Source organism: Apodemus sylvaticus, chromosome 15 (genome assembly GCF_947179515.1).
Source record: "Apodemus sylvaticus chromosome 15, mApoSyl1.1, whole genome shotgun sequence".
Classification (NCBI taxonomy): domain Eukaryota; kingdom Metazoa; phylum Chordata; class Mammalia; order Rodentia; family Muridae; genus Apodemus; species Apodemus sylvaticus.
In genome coordinates, this window is record NC_067486.1 from 42,849,155 (window position 1) to 42,865,601 (window position 16,447).

Here is a 16,447-nt window from a genome sequence, read left to right on the forward strand (position 1 = left end):
TCAAAAAATAAATTGTATTTTAGATACAATGACACAGAAATGTCCTATGATATTTCCCCAAAAGGAAGTATATCCACTGTTTGACAAGATAAATCTGAAATTTCTCATATTAAAATTACATTCTTTTGGTTACTCAAAAAAAATACAAAAAAAAAAATCATAATAGTTACTATCCTTAGTGATCCTGTGTCTTAGTTTCCTCATCTAGAGTGTGAATGGCAGTTATAGTTAATTTTGGTTACAGTTCTTATGCAGGGATGTCAATCAGTCCTGAAAACATTTAACTCACTAAGCACTTCCTATGTCTTAGTCAGATGAACTCAACAAGTTAAATATGATTATAATAATAACTATTTCATTGTAATGGATTATGTATCACCAATTCTTGCTTGGTCACGAGCATGAACAAATAGCTGTTTATATTGGGCATACCTGACTCTATAGTGTTTGGTATGTGGGAAGAATATAATATTAACTATTTCATGGTAATGGATCCTATATCACCAATTCTTGCTTGGTCACGAGCATGAACAAATAGCTGTTTATATTGGACATAGCTGACTCTACAGTGTTTGGTATGTGGGAAGAAGAGGAGAAAGTTGAGCTGAGCTGACCTTAGGCTCCATACTTTATTTGTATTTCTCCCACCAGACAGCAGCCGTCCTGTAGATTATCCTTCCTTCTCTCATATCACACTGCCATCCGTATCCCCAAATCCCACACTAACTCTTCAGCCAACTCACCTGAACAATCTTATCGTCATAATGGCACTTGAACATCCCAGAGAAGGCTATGGTGTCAAGGGACTCACCTGATTATCCAAGCTGTAGAGCTGACTGCCTGGCTGGATTTCACATCCTAGACTTTTTATTTCATTAGATTTTGATATCACTTTGAGTTTTAAACCTTACATTTCACAGTTAGAAATAAGAGATGTAGCTCTCTCATGGGGGAGGTCATTTATTCTCATCACATCATTCATTTCTTGCTATTAATTTTCTATTTATTTCTAGCCCAAGCACAGAGCTTTCATGAGAGAGAAGCCAGAGTACCTAAGTTTAGTCACACTGAACTATCACTAATTTATAGTGGGCCCTTTCCTGAGCACAGTGTTAGTCACTGAGGACAGCACTAGCCCACTGATAATTACAGATGGGAGAAAAGAAGCTGTGTAACGTGATCATCCGATCACCCTACTATCTTCTGCTTTGTTGAGAAAGAGGAGGGATGACTGTGTTTCCCCTGAGCTATCCTTCTACTGGCACCTCCATAATGCCTCAGGTTCTGAGTCTCTGCCCGTAGTTCCGCTTATAAGGTTCCTCACCCAGTTCTCTTACCTGTTGTTTTTTCCTCATGAGTCTGGTTAAAAGAAACTACAGGCCAGGACACACTCTCTTCATGTGCTACCTCAGTTCTCTACACTGTCATCAGGTAGACTGTATCATACCCTCTGATAGGAGCAGGGTTGGTGTTAACCATGGGAACTAATAAGATGCTGGTGGTGAATTTTTCCAGTGTATGCCACAGAAGTTAAACTGGACCGTTCCATATTTCATGGCAAAATAACCAAACCCTTTAGCCCATCTGAAGTCTATAGGATGCTCAGTAGACTCCACATCTTTATTTTATCAGCCTCCATTCTGTGACCCTCTTTTTTCCTAGAAAGTCTACCCCATGACTGTAGAGAATAGCCTTACTAGGACTCATTCTCCTCCTCCTCCTCCACAGTCTACATCTTGAGGTATGAATCATTGGATTCAGAATATCATGCATAAGAGATGTAGTGAGAACAAAGTACCACAGTCCCTCTTGATCTAAAGCAACAGAATAGAGGGAGGGAGTGGTCCTGATACATATTTTCTAAAGAAGCTGATATCTAAGAATGGGTTCCTACAGGTCTTCCCATCCTTGGACCACTGGAGATGCTTACAAACAAACATGCAGATCACTGCACACACATACAACAAATGATGGTTCTCATAATTTCTACCTTTGAGCATTGCAGGGGTGCTTTGTAATTACACCATAACAGCTATCTTCCAATGAGAGATGAAAGTCAAGGGATTCTACATGCTTAAGATAAATTTTAGACACTCTAATCATCTTATTTAGAAATGGATCCACTCTGTTAAAGACAGACCACCCATCTGCCTTTACATTCTTTCTCTTTCTTACCCTTTCTCAAGACAAACAAAAAAACAAGTACAAAACCAAAATAAACAAGAAACACATGTATACTCAAATCTCCCAAAAACTGAAAATCAAAGCAAATCAAAGCCAAAGGCCAATAAACAAAAACAAAAAAAAAAAGCCAAAACAATTCAAAACCAAACAAAAAGTCCTCAAAAATGTCACTGAATACATTATGTGTTGGGCAGCTATTCCTGGGCAGGAGGCCCCGGAGTGTGGTTGATATATTTGTTGAGATTCCATTGTAGAAAACTTATTTTGTGGCAACATTCATAAAACCTACACAGTTTGTGAAGGAAGCCAAATAGAGTCTCTGGTTATTTTCAATGCTTATTTTTTTTTTTGCATAAGAAAAATCTATATAATATGCATGTGTATATATGCTAGACAGTATTTAGGATACCAGGGCCTTATCATGTGTGCATATACAGGTAGAGGCCAGAAGAATGTTAGAGGCAGAATTACAGAAGGTTGTAAGCTGCACAGTGTGGTTGCTGATAGCCAACCCCCACTCCATTCCACCACGCCCCCAAGAAAAACCAGCCGTCAACCCCTGGGCTACCTTTCCAGACCTTGTTTTGTTTTTGTTGGTTTGTTTTTTATTTTTGTTGTTTCATTTTGTTTTTGTACGTGGTCTGCTGTTCTGTCTGCTGACATTTCTTGTCTTCCCTTTAAAAACTACTCAGGACAATGATACCAGTCACCCTGAATTCTCCTCCACTCAACAGTTAAGCAATCATTAAATTATTTCTCCTTACTTTTTCCTAGTAGGATCCCCTAGCCTTGAACTTGTAAAATAGTCAAGGATGTTCTCAAACTCCTAGTCTTCCTGTCTCTACCTCCCAAGTGCTGAGTGTGCAAGTGTGTGCCACCAGCCTGGTCTTGCTCCTGACTTTTAAATGATCTTCACCCAGATCACCTTTGCATTGTTAACACCTCTCCTATTGCAAGCCCCTTACAATACAATGACACCTACGTGTTTTCCCCCCTTTTGCTCAAGTCCTGTTCTTATCACTGCCTCTCATCATTAAAGTAATACTTTTAAACCTAAAGCAATTCATTCTGTCTCCCTGCCTTATCCGTAATGCGAACAATTGCTCACAGCGCTCCCGAGTGGTATGCACCAATCCACACACCTCATGCAGTTACTCATTCTAATACACACTGGCCTCTTTTTCTTTCGTTTGTACATTAATTAATTAATTATATCCCAAATGCTGCCCTTGCTTCCAGTCCCCACTTACAGAGTTCCTCTACCCCCTTCTACTCTGAGAGGGTAGGGCTCCCTTGGTATCAGCTCGCCCTGGCACATCAAGTCTCTGCAGGATTAGACACGTCCTTCCCCACTGAGGCCAAACTAGGCAGGCCACAAAGACTGAGCTGCACATCATAAGTACAGCTGGTGTTTGTCCATGTGTGCTCTTTGCTTGGTACTTCAGCCTCTGAGAGCCCCTGAGGGTCCAGGTTAGTTGACTCTGTTCACGTTCCTGTGGAGTTCCAATCCCCTTTAGAGCCTTCAGTCCTTTCCCCAACTCTTCCATAAGAGTCACCGACTTCCATCTAATGTTTGGCTGTGGGTATCTGCACCTATTTCAATGAGCTGCTGGGTGGAGTCTCTCACAGGACAGCTATGCCAGGCTCTTGTCTGCAAGCATAACAAAGTATCATTAATAGTGTCAGGGATAGGTGCTTGCCCATGCGATGGGTTTCAAGTAGGACTGATTATTGGTTGGCTATTCTTTCAGTCGCTGCTTCATCTTTGTCTTTGCATTTCTTTTAGATAGGTCAAACTCTGGGTGGAAAGTTTTATGAGTGGGTTGGTGTCCTTATCCCTCTGCTGGGCATCCTGCCTGGCTACAGGAGGTAGCCTCTTCAGATTTCACATCCCTACTGGTAGGCACCTTGGCTAAGGTTACCTGAATTGACTAAAGTTGTCACCTCAGGGCTTTTGAACACAATGCAATCTCTGTTTAGAACATCCTTCCCCCCTTATCAAGGTCTTTGCTCCAATATTGTTTTTCTGTGAGACTTTTCCTCAACTACTCTTATTAAATTGAAATCTCCCCTCCCTTCATATGTGATATATATATATATATATATATATATATATATATATATATATATATACACACAAATGCATATATAGTAATTTCTAGACACTACTTGCCATATTACTTTTTTATCTTCCATGCTTGTCAGCATCTGAAATATAATCACTAATTTTTTGTTTTACCTGCATCTCTAAACTAGATTAACTTACTAAAATATGGAGGTTTTTCTCTACTGATAATATTTTTAGTGTCTAAACTACCATCTGGCACATAACATGTGCTCTCTAAATGTTTTTAAATGAATAAATTGTTGAAATATTATTTCAACAATACTATGAGGTTGTTGCATCATTTTCAAGTTGGCTGAGAAGTGAAAAATGCAAACACACACAAACTTCTTTTACCAAATCAAAAACAGCAACAGACAACCTACAAAATGAAAAGCACAATGGAGTTAAACCACCTTTGAAAACTCTATTTAGTTATTAGCATTTTTAAATGTCTCTTGAGGGGCTGGAGAGGCATTTCAGCTGCAAAATGTTTGCCATGTGAGCATGAGGTCCCAAGAACAGGTCCCAAACACCCAGGTAAAGGGGCAGATGTGGTGCACACACTTGCAGTTACTGTGTCTGGGAAGCTCAGGCCGGTCACTAATGCTCATTGGTGAGCCTCACTGATTCGCTGATTCAGCCAGCTTCCAGCCAAGGAATAGACCCCATCTCAGAAAAAACACTCCTGGTTATCTTCAGGCCTCCATAAGCATGTACCTATATACACAAATGAACATTCACACACACACACACACACACACACACAAATAAGTATTAATACAGAATATTAGGTAATAGAGTAAAAATGCTAAATTAATTAATGAAGTTTTTTATTCTCCAATGATCTCTAAGATATGCTAAGGAAGTTCTAGAAGCATTTATTGAATGGTCTCATCTGTTTAGAGAAATGAGAGGAATATGTGTATTTGTTAATGTTTATATAATGCTGTAAGGATACATCAGAAGTACTGGTGAAATTTGGAGCTGGAACTATTGTCCTTCCACAGCCATTTGTACCTTTTATATTATGAGCCAGGACAAGATACATGTCCATAGTGGAACGCAAGTGATGGCTCTCCTAACGTTAGGTACCTGGAAACGTCAGGAAGTAACATCTAAATTCAAGACTGGGGTAGGCATGTATTAGTAATTTTCTGTTGCTGTGGTAGAATATCCTTACAAAAAGCAGCTTAGGGAAGCAAGTTTTATTTAGGCTTATGCTTGCAGTCCAACCTGCCTGAGAAGTGGAAACATGACGCCACCCTGAAAGTTACAAAGCAGAGCTTTGGCATTCATCTATACACAGAAAGTAGAGAGGGGAAGGGGGTGGAGTCTTGAAGTATGAAGTATAGCCTATATAATATAAAGTGTAAACCTATAAAGTATGAAGTACAAAACCTCAAAGCCCACCTCCAGTGTTCCTCCTGCACATCTCTGCCTCTGAAAGGTTCCATAACCTTCCCAAACAGGGCCACCAACTGGGAACCAATGTCTCTGGCGGGGCATTTGTCATTCAAATCACAATAGGGTATAACTCAGTAGTAGAACTATTAACTAATAATATCCTATGTCCTGTTTTACAGGATATTTGATCACACTGTGAACCCCAAGATTGTATTATTTACTGAAAACCCTGTTTTTAGTTGTGGTGTGTCTCAGCCTTAGCACACACCATTAATCCAAGAGCTTTTGTACCTATTGTAAAAAGGATTAAAAGAAGGCTATAGGTCAAGAGGAAGATTAAACAACTAGTCCATAGGAAGTGAACATAGGATTATTAAATCATAGAGAATAAGGGGGAGTCAGAAGGGTGGATAGAGAGAGACATAGGACGTAGAAGGGAGGGACATTTGGTTTGCATGGAGTTTATTGAGACAGCTTGAAAGAGGGGCACTGCTTCTGGGACATCCATCGGCTGAGGAGAAAGGTCATCTGGGTGCTTTTTCTACCTCTCTGAGCCAATAGGTTCTCACCCCAGCATCTGACTCCTGAGTCTTCAATGTTGGTATCTGACTCAGTGTGTTTACCTTCTGCTGGCCTACAATGACTCAAGGAAATTCTTGCAGAACCAACTCTTCTAATGGGCTCAATTATTGAAGGTAACCTTGGATGTGTAAGACGCCAAGGGATATTCTTAGCAAGGACTTCAGTTCCATGGATGCCAATAGTGGTAATAGCAAAAGGAATTGGTATTTGTTCTTTTCTTAGTTTGCTGAAATATTTTCTTCCCCACAGATGCTGGCTGGCTATTCCCAAGAACAATGATTTTGCAAGAAGTCCACTTTTGTGGTCGTTCATCGTGCCTGTAACCATCATCCTCATCACCAACATCGCTATATTTGTCATAATCACAGTCAAAGTGCTGTGGAAGAACAACCAGAACCTGACAAGGTGAGACTCTCCAGGAGTGGGAAGCTGTCAGCAAGGACTATTGTATATGTAACACAGCACCTCAGTACACCTCAGACCCCTACAGAAGTTTTCAACATCTGCACAAGGCACGGGCATGTGGTATTCAGGAGAGATTCCCCAATAAACTATGAGAAGATGGATATTTTCCCCTTCTCTTCTAACCTCAGTAGTCCCGTGTTGTGCACAACATTATATAACACACTTCTGGAACACATTGACCCAAGCAAAAAAATAAACCACACAGTTTCAAGAAAATATCTTCTCTTCAAAAGCCCCCCTCCAAATTCAGGAAACAAAATTTGAATACTTGAATAAGAGTTATAAGGAAGGGGGTACTGGGATACACGTTTTCAATGTGAAACTTGCTACCTGCAGTGTTTGGATTACACAGTGGCTTCAAACGTTCCAAAATGTATCCCAAGTATATAACATTTTAAGATTTCCCATACAAATGGATTCTCTCATTTAGTGACACTGAGATCACATTCCCTGGATTACCAGAGCCCACCCAACTGCATGTCTTCTGAATGTGATTTTTCTAGCCCCAGTGGTCTTATTGTTATCTCTACTATACAACAAGAGCTTTGGGTAGAATAAAGATCAGAAATCCCTGAACACACACATGCTGCAACCTGCTGCCCAGAGTTTACAGCATGGATGGGGCAGAACATAGTACAGCTGAGGCTATAAGCTCAGGTTGAATTCTGCAGGCCAGTGCATTCCAAGCATCCTTTCCATACGGACATCTGTGTATCACACTCAGTCCACAAGTGGATCTACTTAGTGAGGACAGATAAATGAAAGCCACCATCTTTGATCAGAATGCAATCTTCAGTATGTGCTTTATACATCAAAGTATCACATTTCATACATGGTCATATATGGGGAAAATGACATCCTTGCTAAGTATTAAAACAAACATGCATTTTAGTAACAGTGAGAGGAAACACTTTAATGGAGGGTTCTTAGCCTAGTTGTATATTAGATTATATTTCTTATATATAAAACATAATTTTGGGTCAGAGATAATAATCAAATTTGTACGTCTCAACTTTGACAAGCCTATGTTTTATAATTGGCTTAATAACAATGAGGAGGATACATCATTTGTTTTAGCTAACCCTCTTTTATGTGCTAGCTAGATACAAAGCAAATCACTCCGGCACTTAAGGACTTACAATGACAAACTATCATTTGCCATAGGATTATACGGTGTCTCGGTAGTAGTTTAGGCTAGGCACGTTCAAATGTTGGCAGGTGAGCTAGGATGAATCCATTCCATGTGTAGCTGGTGGTAGTTAATTGATTGTTGGTGGTGTTGGGTGGCAGCTTTTCAGTTGGGGAAGCTTATTCGTGCTCTGTGTAGCTTGTTATTAAGTTCTCTATTACCACAGCTCATACTTCTTAATATATTGCTATTATAAACCGATACAGTGATTTCACATGTTGGTGAGCACAGAGCTAAAAATAAGCATGGCTAAGACATAAAGAAGTGGGACATGCATGGTCAGCAAGAAGAGGGGAGAATAAGTTCCAATTTGCCTGACTAAAGAAAGCATGGGGATTTTATTTCGGGAACCTATACATATTTACATAGGGGATATGCCAACTCATAAGGAGACCCAATTTAGAATCACAACTTAAGAGATAGTGGACACATGTTTTGGGCATAGTTAACTTAATGTCTCAGAGCACACTTGTAAAAATTGAAATGAGGGTCAGAAATACCTCTGAACATATCCATTTTACACTATAAATTTTTTGGTTTTTTTTTTTTTTTTTTTTTTTTTTTTTTTTTTTTTTTTTTTTTTTTTTACTGAAAATGAAGACAAAGGTATTTTTGAGAGTATTCTAACATGCTGGTCCTGAAGAGGCCTGGCTCACTCAGTCATTAATGCTGTCAGGTTCTCAAGAGCAGGAAGAGCAGGAAAACTCCATGCAATTGCTTTCTAGTCTCTGGCTTGCTCTCCTGGCCACAGGAAGTCACGTAGTCAAGACCAGATTCTTGGGGTACAGACTTCCATAAGAGAGAGGATCAGTTGGCCTGTCAATCTTATTTTTATATCACCTCAAGGCATAATAAGTCCCCGAGTATTCCAATACCCCTATGACATTCTTCACTAATTGGTCTGTTAGTAATAGCAAAAATCCCATTTAAAAAAAAAAAATCGACTCCTCTTGAAATTTCCTGCGTAGTATGAAAGGAATGGTTTACCTGTGCTTTGAAGGGGATGTTGGTGTCATTTAAAATAGTAGGATACATTTTCTTCAGAGGGTCATAAGGTATGGCACAACATTAAGTTTGCAAAGTATATGGACAGTTGAGCATGCAAGCTAGCTGAGTGGTGATGACTGGAGGAAGAAAATCCCTAACACTCCTTATTTTCTCATTTTCTTGTTTTCTCATGTAGCACAAAAAAAGTTTCGTCCCTGAAGAAGGTTCTCAGCACATTATCTATTGCTGTTGTTTTTGGAGTTACCTGGATCTTTGCATATGCTATGCTAATTAACAATGATGACATCAGGATTGTTTTCAGCTACATATTCTGTCTTTTCAACACCACTCAGGTATGATATAGATTGTCAGAAAGAAGCAGAATTTCTGTTACCCTGGACCAGTATTTCTTCCCTGTAAAACTCTCTGAGGACCATTATTTAGTTACCTTTAGGGGGATCAATATTAAATAGACTTCATGACAAGAACAAAAGCCTTCTGTATCCCTTTCTGGCCTGGAGGTAACAGAGTAAGATCATTATAGGTTTGGCATCTAATCCCTCTTCTCTGATTAAATCATAGCTCATCAGGTAAAACACTTCTTTCTTTTCTCCCACACAGTGAGTGTGCTTTGGTTGGTGTGGGCAATGGTCATTATTCCTTGAACTGTGAACTCTGTGGGTTTGTTGAATTTTTCTTTCTTTTTTTTCTTAATGTGTGAAGATTGGATCTAGGTCCTTCATTTTGATCTATCTTTTCTGTAAAATTTTAATTACATTTATTATTATTTTAATATATTTTAATTTAATGCATGGCATAGAATATATGTCGGAGGTCAGAGGACAAATTACAAAAGTCAGTTTTCTCCTTCCACCATGTGGGTCCTGTGGATAGAGCTTAGACCCTCAACCTAGGTGGCAGGCACTTTACCCTCTGCAAAGACTTACAGGCCCAGAAGCAAAATATTCACCTTGAGGTAAAACAAACTGCTTATTCTGTCGTTACTGGGTGTACTGGCTGGTTTTGTGTGTCAAAACTTGACACAAGCCTGAATTATCACAGAGAAAGGAGCCTCCCTTGAGGAAATGCCTCCATGAAAACCAGCTGTAAGGCATTTTCTCAATTAGTGATCAAGGGTGGAAGGGCCCATTGCGGGTGGTGCCATCCCTGGGCAGGTAGTCTTGGGTTCTATAAGAAAGCAAGATGAGCAAGCCAGTAAGAAACATCCGTCCATGGCCTGTGCATCAGCTCCTGCTTCCTGACCTGCTTGAGTTCCAGTCCTGACTTCCTTTGGTGATCAACATCTATGTGGAAGTGTAAGCTAAATGAACCCTCTCCTCCCCAACTCCCTTCTTGGTCGTGATTGTGCAGGAATAGAAACCCTGACTAAGATGCTGGGTCTGAAGTCTTAAAATACTACTAAAGCTGAAGACTCCCGGCTCTGTGGGGATTCTCTGTCCTTACTAGTATTTTCATCTGATTCTTTCAACTGTTTAGTAAAGTGCGGAAAAATTTCCGTCAAGGATTGACTCTGTTTGGTCCCTTGTTGCATTTTGCCAGTTTGTGCTCTGTGTATTTTGAGCGAAGACTGAGCAAACATTTATCCTCATGATATAGATTTATGGTTATTATGTTTTCTAGATGAATTGACTCTTTCATCACTTGTATTAAGATGTCTTATTTCTGATAGTGCTTTTTTGTCATAAGGTATACTTTATTACCTAGTTTTGTTGTGTGCATTGGTTCTATAATCACATGTGTGTGCAAGCATGAATGTATATGTGTGTGTGTGTGTGTGTGTGTGTGTGTGTGTTTGTATTTGCTATGAACCTCCATACTTTAAAATCTGTAGTATGCAGGCACCAAATACATAGACCTCACTTTTTTTTTGTCAATTGTAAGACTCTCCATCACTTTATCGGAGGGTGAAGCTCATTTGGATCTAATGTGCTCATTGATGTAACTCGTTGATATAGGTTATTATGTCTTCTGTGCTCATTTGATTTTTTGTTGTTGTTTTTGTTTTTGGTAGAAATATTCTTAGCAAGTAAAGAGAACAGTTAATTATGTAATAAGGTTTCTTTTTTGGATATGATATAGTAATTATCATAAAACCCATTTCTTTTGTAATAAAACGATTGATAATCCTTTCCTTGTACACGTATGGATTGTTAAATGTGAATTATTGTAGCATAACACTTATATTATAACAATATGCAACTTGAACTAAAGAAAAACAACCATGCAGTAATTCATCATTCCTTGGTCTAGTGTATCATCTCCCTGCCTCCCAGTTCACTTCCAATCTATTTTTCCATTATTCCATTATAGTATCATTTTTCTTTCTGCCCCCTCTCTCTGTCTTTCTTTATTTTTCTCTCCATCACTCTCCCTTTTCCTCTATCCCTCTCTCTATCCATCCCCTTTTCTCTCCCTCTCTGACTCTCTCTCTGTTCCTTTCTTTTTTCTGTCAGACTATATTTCTTCAGAAGAACATGCACATTAATAATTGAAAGTTGTGAGCAGTGAAGAATGTTATACTGATTGGCCATTTTTCATATCTCATGGGTGTGAAGCATCCTATAGCAAAATTCTGCTTCATTCAAGTCAGCAAATGGTAAAAGTTTCAGTTTGCAGTGTTTGTTGGTTTTGTGTCAAACTAGAACACACACATCATGTAATAGCTGAGTTGTTTTTAGTACAGTTGCATGTGCTTGATCACAATCCCCTAAGGGAGAAATAAGAGCATATCAACATGCAGGTGTAGTGTGTAGTTTTACGCTGTACCTGCTTTTACTCCAGGAGGAGACTGTGCTACCAGCCCCTACCAGCTCCCCTTGAATCATTGGACAAAACATACTGTCTTAGGCTTTTACGGCTGTGAACAGGTACCATTTCCTTATAGGCAACTCCTAAAAGGAAAACATTTAATTGGGGCTGCCTTACAGGTTCGGAGGGTCCATCCATCATCACCAAAGTGGGAGCATGGCAGCATCCAGGTAGAAATGGCGCAGGCAGAGCTGAGAGTTCAACATCTTCATCTGAAGGCTGCTCATGGAAGGCTGACCACTCATTTGTTTTTAATTCCCCTGCTACCCATGTCCTCCTCACTTTTGAGTACAACTGATTATCATTATATCTCCATTTTAATTCACATTCCAGTAATCAATACCACTTTGCATTTGGGGATAAGTTCATAGTGTAGTATACATTCATAACTAGGAACTTAAAACTGATATTTTATAACACCCAGTAAAATGAAGGGTGTCACAACAGTAGAATCTGCCTGCCACCCCTCTCCCTCGTGCTGCCATTTTATGTCCTTATGTTTTATATGGAATAAACCCCACAAATCAATATGAATATTTTCCTTAAAAAGACATATGCGTCTAAAAGAAATTATAGGTAAGCCTTTATATTTGGCCATCTGTCATCCATTTCCAGGACCTGCCTTCCATTCTGGAGATCTAAATGTCACATAGTATCATTTCCCTTGAGGCCAAAGTCACTCCTTAGTGTTTCTTGTAATTTATGGCTTTGGTGACTAAGTATTTTCTTCTTCAACTTTTATCTGTTTCATTCTTATTCTTGCAAGAGTTTTCATTAGATATGGAACTCTGGGTTGGGTGAGGCTTCCCCCAACTCCTTTTGGCATTTTAGAGAAGTAATTAATTTCACACTTTGCTACATTTCCATTTTTTATTTTCTTATTTTTTATTAGAGATTTTATTGACATTTCAAATGTTGTATTCATTACTCGTTTCCCCTTCAAAAACTCCCTATCCCATTCCCCACCCTGTGCTCACCAACCCTCCCACTCCTGCTTCCCTGTCCTGGCATTCCCCTACACTGGGGCATTGAGCATTCACAGGACCAAGGGCCTCTCCTCTCACTGGTGTCCAACAAGGCCATCCTCTGCTATATATGCGGCTAGAGCCATGGATCTCTCCATGTGTACTCTGGTTGGTGGTTTAGTCCCTGGGAGCTCTGGGTGTACTGGTTGGTTCATATCATTATTCCTCCTATAGGGCTGCAAACTCCTTCAGCTCCTTGGGTCCTTTCTCTAGCTCCTCCATTAGGGACCCTGTGCTCAGTCCATTGATTGGCAGTGAGCATCCACTTCTGTATTTGTTAGGCACTGACAGAGCCTCTCAGGAGACAGCTATATCAGGCTCCTGTCAGCCAGCACTTGTTGACATCCACAATAGTGTCTGGGTTTGTTAACTGTATCTGAGATGGATGGCCTTTCCTTCAGTCTCTGCTCCACACTTTGTGTCTGTATCTTCTCCCATGGGTATTTTGATCCAACATCTAAGAAGGACTGAAGTAGGTCTTCCTTCTTCTTGAGCTTCACATGGTCTGTGTATTGTATCTTGGGTATTCTGAGCTTCTGGGCTAAAATCCACTTATCAGTGAGTGCATACCATGTGTGTTCTTTTGTGATTGGGTTACCTCACTCAGGATGATATTTTCTAGTTCCATTCATCTGCCTAAGAATTTCATGAAGTCATTGTTTTTAATTGCTGAGTAGCACTCCATTGTGTAAATGTACCACATTTTCTGTACTCTCTATTGAGAGACATCTGGGTTCTTTCCAGCTTCTGGCTATTATAAATAAGGCTGCTATGAACATAGTGGAGCATGTGTCCTTATTACATGTTGGGGCATCTTTTGGGTATATGCTCGGGAGTGGTATAGTTGGATCCTCAGGTAATACTATGTCCAGTTTTCTGAGGAATTGACAAACTGATTTCCAGAGTGGTTGTATCAGCTTGCAATCTTCAGCCATTCATACTGTTCTACTACACACAAATGCTTTCTTTTTCTCTGCTTACATCAGGGATTTCTCTTAGCTTTAACATTTAGTATTATGTCTATGGTGTACACAGCTATTACTTTCTTTGCATGTATTTATTTCAGGATGGCTGAACTGCTAGAATCTTTTATAGTTTTCACCATTACTTTTTCCTCCTCTCCTCTGCCTTCTGAGAATGCCTTGATGGTAGGCCATTTGATTTTGCCTTGCAGATCACAGGGAGCTATTCATCTTGCTCATGCTTCTTGCTTGTCATTACACTACTGGAGTTAGGCACTTATTCAAGATCATTCAGTCAGAACTGACTCCTACAAGTGATCCTCTGACATTCACTCAATGTGACGAGCGTGCACCCATACATTTGCACACAATAAACAAGCAAAGAAAATTTGTTTAAAACCTGAAAGAGGCAAACCTGTTTGTTCTTATTCTATCATATTTTGTCATAGGCATCTACCATTGTCCCCCTACATTTAAATACCATGTTATGCAAATAATATTACCTCGTACATATAATTTTTATAATTATTATACATTTTGTTATATTTTTAAAGTCTGTTGATTACAATCCTTGTTTATTAATGAATACTATAAAGTTCAACTTTCATTTCTTTTTTGGAGTGAAAGAGCATGTACTGGTCTTCCCCACTCCTTCAAAAGTAATATGTATGAGCGAAAGTTTTCTGTAATGCTAGGAATCTTATTAATGCAAACACAGTTACTGCTGAGTTATAGTCTGAGAGAAAGAATACTATTAACATTGTGTAATTGTTTACTACCTCCTAATGTTATTGGTGCAATTTAAAATTTACTACATGATTGACATTGTCAACAATATTTTCCCTTGAAAATATTAATTACTTAAATTATATTTGATATTTGTATTAACTAAATTTTATTATATCTAACACTCCATTTTAAAAGTGTCCACGGTATCTTATTGGATTGTCTTATTGCCTTGGCTTCTTTTTAAAATTAATGACTCATCAGTGATAGTATTTTTTGAGTAACCACTTCAGTAGATTTTGAAAAAACATTATTGAAAAATTTCCTGGCTGACAATTTGTCTTTAGATGCAGTACATGAACTGAAATTCTTTGACATATAATTATTGACAAAAAGTCTGAGGTGCTACAGAATTAATTAACTTTCCTCATTGTTATTCGACACCCTTTAAGCAATAATTTTGGATTCATTTTAGATTATTTGAAGTTGAAAAGTGCTATCAAGTTCCCAAATGCCCACCACCAAACTTTAGAAGTAATAATTACATCTTTAGAATTTTCTTAGAAATGATGAATGTGTAGCACATGCACGCCTGTGCTCATGCCCGCTAGAAGAGGCAATGGAGTCATACATGGCTATGATGTGGGTCTTGGGCTTCAAACCCAGATCCTCTGGAAAGGCAGTGAACGCTCTTACCTGCTGAGCCACCTTTCTAGTAAAAAAAAAAATCTTCTATTGCTACAATATACAACCAAACCCAGGAAAAAAATATACTTTTCATATATTCTTTGACCAGCATTGCCCACTGGCAATATCTTCTATAATATAGTACACTGGCAAAATTAAGGAATGTACACTGATACAATATTATTAGCCAGGCTACAAATAGTATTTAATAGTTTATTTTCATCAATAATGTAAATGAAAAATTAAGAAAGGCTTCATAGAGACTATAATATACTGGGTAGTACATTTCTGTTATAGCTACAATTAAAAGATAACATCATATATTGTATAAGAAAGAAAGATGGAAACCAAAAAAGTAGTAATTTAGCTCCAAGCTCTACTGATAGTAGATGGGAAATGCTGAGCAAATAGTTTAAATCTTAATTTCAGTTGGCATATCCATTAGTTGGGGATGGTAAGGCTTAGTTTCTAGGGCTCATGGAAGAACAGAAAGGAATCAAAGATGATGGGTGAATGAAAAGGGTGAGGAGCCAATGGGACATTGGTAAGGGCCAGCTTAAAGCCATGCAAAGACTGCTGCCCAGCCTTTAGTGACTTATGTCTTTATGTGCATCTCTTTATCCACATGGGAAGAACAGGGAATCAGTGACTAGCAAGGTCTTAAATTTGTGTTGTTAAAAAATCATTGAATATTTAAAATTCCAGCTATGTCACTAGATCTCCAGGAAATGGAATCACAGTGTTGGAAGTAGAAGAAACCGGTAACACCCCCCCACCCTCCAGAAACTCTTCCAACTTTGTAAACTGAAGATTGTAAAGATAAGGGGGCAGACTTGCACGACCGTAATGTCAACCATTGTTCTTCTCAATATGCATGCTTCTATCTGAAGGGTATGCACATGCACAGCAGCTGCAGGCTCTTGTTGTGGGGCAGCTGTGCTGCCTCAGAGTCAGAGGGTGGAATAGAATCTCCTCCTTCTGTACTGCGGAAGCCTGTATTGTAACACTGCCTAGTATTAAACTTTATTTCTCTTTTCAGGGATTGCAAATATTCATTCTCTACACTGTTCGAACGAAAGTATTTCAGAGTGAAGCTTCCAAAGTATTGAAGTCGCTGTCATCATCCTTTGACAGAGTGAAGCCGAGGACTTCGATGACCCCGCTGAATCTGCGTGTAAGGATGTACAATATGCTCAGGTCCATACCATCCCTGAACGAACGGTTTAGGCTGCTGGAGCCATCTGCAGAGACTGAGGAAACATCATTGTCTGAAAGTGACCAAGCAAAATCAAGTGCCTAA

The 16,447-nt window shown here is 39.1% G+C and overlaps 1 protein-coding gene across 1 annotated transcript in view; it reads left to right on the forward strand.

The window, feature by feature from the left end:
- Positions 1-16,447, forward strand: part of Adgrg7 (adhesion G protein-coupled receptor G7) — a 73,638-nt gene extending 57,191 nt beyond the window's left edge. Inside the window, exons 14-16 of the mRNA XM_052159115.1 lie at positions 6,527-6,682; positions 9,115-9,271; positions 16,187-16,447. Of these exons, the coding sequence (XP_052015075.1) occupies positions 6,527-6,682; positions 9,115-9,271; positions 16,187-16,447 (574 nt within the window). The remainder of the gene's footprint in view (positions 1-6,526; positions 6,683-9,114; positions 9,272-16,186) is intronic.